General features: G+C 36.9%; 1 protein-coding gene across 1 annotated transcript; it reads left to right on the top strand.

Moving 5' to 3' along the window:
• The first annotated feature begins 1,889 nt into the window (after positions 1-1,889).
• On the top strand, positions 1,890-7,621 carry LOC147292601 (Transducin/WD40 repeat-like superfamily protein). Its single transcript, XM_086232764.1, has 15 exons — positions 1,890-2,109; positions 2,220-2,307; positions 2,415-2,602; positions 2,674-2,760; positions 2,839-2,921; positions 3,142-3,262; positions 3,405-3,868; positions 4,177-4,258; positions 4,351-4,527; positions 4,601-4,654; positions 4,735-4,827; positions 4,923-4,988; positions 5,230-5,276; positions 5,634-6,341; positions 7,234-7,621. The coding sequence occupies exons 1-15, from the start codon at positions 1,948-1,950 to the stop codon at positions 7,586-7,588; spliced, it is 2,775 nt and encodes a 924-aa protein (XP_086088890.1). The 5' UTR covers positions 1,890-1,947; the 3' UTR covers positions 7,589-7,621.
• Positions 7,622-8,076: the final 455 nt, after the last annotated feature.

Here is an 8,076-nt window from a genome sequence, read left to right as displayed (position 1 = left end):
TTGAAAATCAGACTTAGAGAGTGGGGTGTGGGTTCTTACCAATTTTTGCTGAGTTTTCCAAAGAGCAATGCAGGTTGCAAAACTCCCTTCTTCTTCTCGGATTGGCCTCCCTCTTTGGCTTCCCTCTTCTTCTCTTATTGTTCTCTCTCTCTCTAACTCTTTCTCTCTATCTCAACTTAGAATTTTCTTGAGGGGAGGGAGTGGGTCTGAACAAGAGTTGGTTTTATAAAAGGGCTCTTGTGTCTGTTGGAGGGAAAACTCAAGAGACACTTACTTTCTTGCATGGGAAAGGTTTCTGACAAGGCTCTTGAGCTGTTTGTCAAGGATTTTGGTTTCCTAAAAGGCTGGCCAATCCCTTAGGCCCTTTTTAATTGAGTGTTTAGCCTAAGGCTCTAGGCTAAACAACCCAATAACCAATCAAAGGCTTTTATTTAACCCAAGCCAATTAATTAAAAACCATCATGACCTTTTATTTGGTTTTTCTTTCCTCTTAGCCGAAAATTCACTCCAAGTCCAGCCCTAATCATGACCTCCATGCCATGCAATAGCCATCATTTGATCTCTTCCTCAAGTAATCTAGGTTTCTAGCCCTAGTGATCTAGATTGGTCAAAGAAAATAGGGTTTCAAGGTCAACTTTGCAACTTTTGGTATTCCTAGTTGTCAAATCTTAACTCTAAACAAATATAAATCACAAACACATATTTGTACAACCTAAGCAAGAGTGTGGGTGTGTGATCCGAAAGGATCACTTGAGTGTCCAAATAATTATTTTAAATATGTTATTTAAAATAAGCGCATTAAAACAATTTTTGAATGAAATAAAAACATACAAGCTCTTGGCATTCCTTTGAAATTCGAAATCACCAATTAAATAGACAAAGATCATGTTCATAATCCAATTATCCAAGTATAAGTAATTAGGTCAAAGTGTTTGCACAAGTGATCATGTTCTTAGCAAGTGACATTATTTATCATAAGAGCATACCTTTAAAGCATTTAGATAAATGTAAATCCATAACTTGTCAATGTGAAACACATTTGTGTTCAAAAGAAGTAACAATTAGTTCTAACTAATATCAATTAGCCTAGTAACAATACCCTTAACTCAAAATCAATAAAATTTGAGGTGTTATAGGTGCTGTCGCCGCTGGGGGGTGAGGAGTCTCCGGCCGGTGGCCGGACAAGGGGAAGAAAGTGAGGGTCGGGGGGTGTTCCCCCTACCCTTGTTTTTTTGTTTTTTTATTTTAAATTTTTTTATTCTATTTAGTTTTATTTTTTATAACCATTTTAGTTTTATTTGTTTTCTCTTCTTTAAATCATGCACTAGCAAATCATGCTTTATCTTCTTTAAACTTCAATGTTTGGCTTGACTCTACATCTGGGCCTTCTTGGCTTTTAGATCTTTTGTATGAAGACTTATTTCATGAATAAATGTCCAGCCTCCTTTATCTCAAAAAAAAAAAAAAAAAAAGTTTTATTTGTTTAATTTTTGAAATTATTAAAGTTTTATTTTTTGTAATTATTTTTTAGAGGAATAAACACGTTTATCTTTAAAAATTGGTCAAGTGTCAAGCACATGATCAATATTTTACGGAAGTTAAAACAGAATTGACGGAAAATCCTTGATTGAGTCTAACAGTTAATTATAATCCTTAATTAAAACAAAATGAAATCGAAATTCTCAACTACGAAACAAGTTATAATTGGAGTCCCTGTTGCTAAAATTTTCTCTTAGTTAAATGCTCACCCCTATTGGACCCACATCGAATCAGATTTATAATGGATGGTAAACGACATGTAGTTTGTTGTCATGTCTCTTTTTTTAATTTATGAAACTAATAAACCTCGGTTCTCTTGGAGATTCGAACTAGGGTTCTGCTATCTCATCTTCGAAACCCAAAATTGAAACCCAGAACGAGCCGTTTTCTTTGGCTTCAATCCCCGCCATGTCTTCCTTTCCCTCCAATTCCCATATCCAAACCGACAACAACGTCATCTCGCGATTCCAGGCCGCCGTGCTCGTCGGCGCTCCGTCGTTCCCAAACGCCGTCGTTTGGTCCGACGAGAACCTCATCGCCGTCGCCTCCGGCCACCTCGTAACCATTCTGGTACCCCACGCAACACCACTCTCATTTTACTTCAATTTATGGTTTTTGTTTTTCTGTTTTTTATAATTTTAACTTAAGCAAGGATTTCATTGTTCATAATGGTGTTTTAGAGTCCGGCTTCACTGCCTTTTGGACCAAGAGGTCTCATCACAATTCAAAACAGCCAACCCTTTCCAATTGGGGTCATAGATAGACAAGGTACACTACACTGTAATTGATGATTTCATTGTTGACAATCTCAACCTCAACCATATTGTAATTGGGTTTTAATTCGAATATTATTATTTTTTTTGTTATTTTTGCAGATTTATTCTGTGGCCGCTTGCTGCCCACGGTTTTATCACGGGACCACGAACCCTGTGTTCGATCAATTTCTTGGTCCCCAGTTGGGCTTGCTTCGAACGCTGGCTGCTTGCTGGCTGTATGCACCGCCCAAGGATTGGTGAAGCTTTATCGCGCACCATTTTGCGATTTCGGTGCTGAGTGGATAGTGGTATAAGCACAGTTTGAATGACTAGTTGATGTTGAAAATGCAGTGTTTAAATGGGAATTGGTTATGTTTAGGTTGCGGATATATCGTCCAAGCTTTATGAATATCTTGTGAGTATCAATTTCGAGGAGGTTCCAGTTTGTTCCTCGAATATGTGTGATGTAAGTCTTCTCATCTTACAATTAACAATTCACTTGGTTTATTCCCTGACTGACAGTGTTTCTGATTACTTGTATTAGGAGACTGAAATAGAGCATGGTCTTGCACAATCTGTCTCCACAAGGGGTGGTAAGCGACAAAAAGCAAACATGGCTTGCATAAGGTAAATGTGTTCTTTTCGAAACATCCATTTAGAAGATCATCTTGTAAATTATTGCTTTCTTGGTATTGTTTCTAAGCTGCTATAACTGAGCATTTTTTAATAATTGAGGCTGATGACTCAATTCTGTATGGTGCTTAGATGGGTTTTTGCTTTTACATTATCGGATAATTCTAAATTTTTTTTTTCTTTTGTTATATTTTAAAAAATGTTCTAAATAAAGGAGGTGCAACAGTAGGTTCTCTAAAACGGTTGATGCATTATCGTTTCCAAGTGACAGCAGTGATGAATTTGCCAGCTCTAGTAACCCTTATTCCAAAATGGATGGACAACAAGTGCCCACGGTATGACTTTTGTAAGCTAAATATGCACCCTTTCCATCATACTTGTTATAACTGTATGTGGTTTTCTACAATGATTTGTCTTTATTAATGTCTCCTACATTCTCTTCTAAACTTCATTTTTGTAATCGCTTGGCAAATTCAGGTTCTTGAGATTGATTATGAACAGTCGAAAGAAAGGAATTCAAATCATATTGTTCCTGCATCAAAATCTAAAGTAAAACCTCTCAAGAAGAAGAAGATAGAGGAAAACTGCACACTCCCTCATATATCTGCGGATCAATATGCTTCTCGCAGTGCAATGCTATCATCACTTGTAGTTGCCTGGTCTCCGATGCTGCAGTCACAACACAAAATCTGTTCAGTTCCGCAAGATGGTTCATCTGTCTCTTTACTTGCAGTTGGAGGGAAGTCTGGTAAAGTTTCATTATGGAGAATTTCTGTACCAGAATGCTACTCTGTCAATCAATGCGGGGTCCCAACTCCTGTGGTGCTTATTGGGATCTTCCAGGCACATAATTCGTGGATCACAGCTATTTGTTGGGCATTGCTTGATTCTGATTCTTCAAATCCTCAAGTTTTATTGACTACTGCGAGTTCAGATGGGAGGTGAGTTAGGTATGCCAGTAATCATAATAAATTTAATTATTATAGCTCCTATATGAAACTTCTTGTGTCTAGTCAGAGGAGTTTTGTAGTACAGAAGCAAAATGCTACTTGCCTTTTAGTGTCTTTTTTTTTTTGTCAAGTTGATTTTGTTTCAACATACTAGCAGTAGTCCTGCCTTGAGACTTGTGTGCAAAAGTATAGTACAGATAAGATTTCATTTTTTATCTGTTCGAGATTAGATTGTGGGCTTCTTGGTTTGTGTGTTTCAATTTTTTTTGTACTCATTTTGTTTTTCCTTATCTTCCCAGTGTGAGGATCTGGCTAGCTTATAAAGAACAATTGCTGAAGTCATCAGAGCCTAATCACATTTCCTTTTCCCTATTACATGAGGTGGCTTACTTTTTTTAAATTTTTTTTATATTACTCTGCTTGTTATTTTATTGTATTATTGAACGTGCTTTTATTTCTTAACTTTTAAATAGGTTGCAACTGTGGATCCTGTCCCAATTTTAGTACTTTCAGTTATTGTGCCTGCTCAGTGTCCGCACAGAATCCACTTAGCAGTTGGCAAAGGATCTGGCCTTTTTGAAGTGTGCATATGCGACTTATCTACCCGAAAGTTTGACAAAGTTGGACCATATGATGCACATGACCAGGCCGTAAGTCTCTTTTCATTGGTCAAAATCTTATATTGCATACCACTGGCTATTCATGTGTTTGGGAAACGACCAGGTTACAGGTTTAGCTTGGGCTTTTGATGGGCAGTCTTTGTACAGCTGCAGCCAGGTATTTAAGTGCTTCAAATTTCAGTTGATTATATTGTATCTACATCATTCAGTTAGCAACTATTCTTTAAATGATACTAGGATAATACTGTACGCTGTTGGATTTTAAGTGGAAGTTCCCTCTGCAAAGTACCTATTCTTTCAAATGCTCCTCGTGTGAGAAGCTCAACTGATGTACGTTCTTACCCTATACGTCTCCTTTATTTATTTTTAATTTTCCACCATAATGTTTCCTTTGAGTATAACAAAATTTTAAAATTTTGTTGCAGCTTCCAGATGAATTTGTTTCTTGCTTTGGTCTGGCAGTGTCCCCTGGAAATCTTGTTATTGCTTGGGTCTGATATTTATTCCCCTAATACATCTCATCCTCATTTTTGTTTCTAGTACACCTCATGCTCATTTTTGTTTCTAAAGATTGTAATCATTACTTGTCCCATTAGTTATAATCCTTTTCATGTTCTTTTTCCTATTTCCATTAACATTTTGTAGTTATTCTTATATTGATGTGATCATGATCCCGACACATTCTCACATACCATAGAAATCAACTAAAATATGTGTTCTTGAACATTGCAGGTTCGTAATGTTGATGTTGATCAATTAAATCCAATGTATGAGGCAAGGTGAGATAGTTTCTTCTTCTTTTTCTTTTCTCAATGAGAAAGTGAGATAGTTTATCATAGCAATGCTTTGTTGTCTGTAAATTTGAGAGTGGTTAAATATTGTAATATTAGTATGGTTCTGAACCCTAAAAATGGAATGAAAGGGATCAGCAAAAAAAAAAAAGCTATTCAAGAACCAAAGGAATACAAAAGAATGCAAATCCATCTTTGAGCTGCAAGAAGCAGAAAAAACATAAGCGAGAATCTCATACAACTTCCTATAGAAAATTACAAGGAACCAAACATAAAGTTGTGTCATTGATTGTTATTCTCCTCTATAATTCTTGATTTAATTTACATTTTCGGGAACATGCTCAGGACTCAAAAGGCCGTTGTTGAGTTTTGTTGGATCGCTGGGCAGCAAGTAGATGTTTTGCCAAACAAATCCCTCGATTTTGATACTGAAGCTATTTATAGTTTTTCTGAGAAGGAATTGGTTTATTGGGAGTCCAACATTCTATGGTCCTTAAAGCAGTATGAAACTCATGATAAGCCTCTAGTTATTTGGGATATTATAACAGCATTGTTGGCATTTAAGCGTTCTAAACCAGAGTATGTAGAACACATACTGATTAAGTGGCTCTCTATATCATATGAGGGATCTCATTTGGGCCTTTCTGCTGAAAAGGTTTTGTTGTATGTCTCCCGAAATTTCTCAAAGGTCACTTCTCGCCAGCTACACCTTCTCAATACAATCTGTAGACGGGTGATGCTATCAGAGATGAAAGCTGATGAAATAAACAGGAAGTTGCTGAACTTGAAAGGAGTACATGGTGCTGAAAAGGAGCAACTGACTTTGTGGATCAATCTTCTTTTGAACAGTGAAAGAGAAATTCGTGAGAGGCTTGTGGGCTTTACATTTTCTGCAATTATAAGTCTAATGCCTGCTTCAGCCACAACTTTACAATCTGAAAATTGGTTTCCTGTTGGATTAGCACAAATGATGCAGTGGGTTGAGCTTAATCGTGATCATGTGAAGGATCAAGTAAAGGTCCTTGCATCGGAAGTTGGAAAGCTTGAGGGGAGGTATTCCTTTATCTTTTATCCTTTTTTGTGCAAATCTGTTTACCTGCCTTATTTGATAAGATTACTCTTGTTACTTTAGTGACTGTGAGCCCATGCTTTGTTGTCTCTTGGCATTTTGACTTTTTATATCATAATATATACTTCTCTGAGACTTGGTGAAGAGAAAATAACATGTCTTGTGTAGCAGCTAGCTTCCTTTCAGTTTTACATAACACAATTCAACCTTGAAGTGGGACCATACACAAGTCAACAGAGTCCCTACCTAATTTGATTGTTTAAAACCTACATATTTCATGAAATAGTAAATTTTTTATTTATGCTTAAGTTAAGAATATCATTGACTGTTGAAGATGGCTGCTGGAATTCAACATTTTGGGAATGCCCATTTGCCTTTGGCTTTTTCAGGTTATTGGTTGTATAATAGTATTTAGAAGGCTGTAAAAATGGCATAAAGGGAGTTTTACAGGAAACCTCGCATGCTCTGCGGAGGGGAGCAGGCTCAAATGAATGTGATCAAAATGATTCTTAATAGGGAGTTAAAAACAGGCATATTCATACACTTAAATTTTGCTTGGAACACAAAGGGTTTGCCCTATTACTGCAACTATTAATGAATAATTTGAAAATAAAAATATCAAAATAAAAGACGAGCATTCTTTTTGTTGTTTCAACATGGATGCTGTGGTTGCTTTCATTTATTCTACTATATTCGTCTCTTTTGTCCTATTATATTTTCCTCTTATCAATTGACAATGCTATGTTCCTGTCGCTTTTGGCATTTATACTTGCCTTTTCATTAGATAAAATAGCTAATTTAGGTGTATAATTTCTGGTTTCACTGTAATTTCCTATACTTATAAACCCTTGGTATGTATTCCTCTTCAAAATGCAGGCTCCAATCCAGTAAACACATAGCAGCAGAGAAGTGTAGCTATTGTTTAGCGTCAGTTCCATTTGAATCTCCAGAAGTTGCAATCTGCCAAGGTAAGGGCCACAAATTAGTCAGGTGTGCCGTTTCTATGGAGGTTTGTCCTACTACTCCCGTATGGTTTTGCATGTGTTGTCATAGACAAGCTTTCAAACTGGCACCGGAGACTCTCTTTGCAATCCTTGGTTATCCTTTAAACTTCAAATCTTTGACCACATCATCTGTGCTAGAAGTACCCTTAAAACCACTGTGTCCCTTTTGTGGGATACTGCTACAGAGACTACAACCAGATTTTCTACTTTCTGCATCACCCACTTAAGTAAATGGTTTCCAACTTTATGTTCGTCCAAGATTGAATTTGCGTCTGGCCCTGGGAAGAAGATAGATTATACTAGCTGGTTGCCCAAATGTACATTTTTGTACTATAGGGTTAATGTAACCATGTATCATATTTTTTACTCGGAATATATTTATGCATCTCTTGATGGTAAACAAACATAGTGGAAGGTAATGATGCTTATGAGCATTGAGATGTATAGGACTGGGAAAAAGCCCGCCTAACCCGCTGGGGCCGATTGGTCGGGTTGGGGTTGGCTGCGTCCATGTCATCACGGCCCAAGCTGCTACTGCACGGCGGTCCAAACCAAATAAAACGGGCCAGTTTCGGCTTTGGGCCTCCACTGGCCGACCTTCAACAATCAATCCGCTAAGACTTTTTTTAATCAATTATTTATTATTTTAGGTGTTTATTTCCTAAAATAATGCCTAATACTTTTTTTTTTTTTTCTTATTTCATTTTCTGATTTT

The sequence above is a fragment of the Dryas octopetala genome, chromosome 2, assembly GCF_963921425.1.
Source record: "Dryas octopetala chromosome 2, drDryOcto1.1, whole genome shotgun sequence".
NCBI lineage: Eukaryota > Viridiplantae > Streptophyta > Magnoliopsida > Rosales > Rosaceae > Dryas > Dryas octopetala.
The sequence above is the reverse complement of the archived record's forward strand: the minus strand, read 5'-3'. Positions and strand labels throughout refer to the sequence as shown.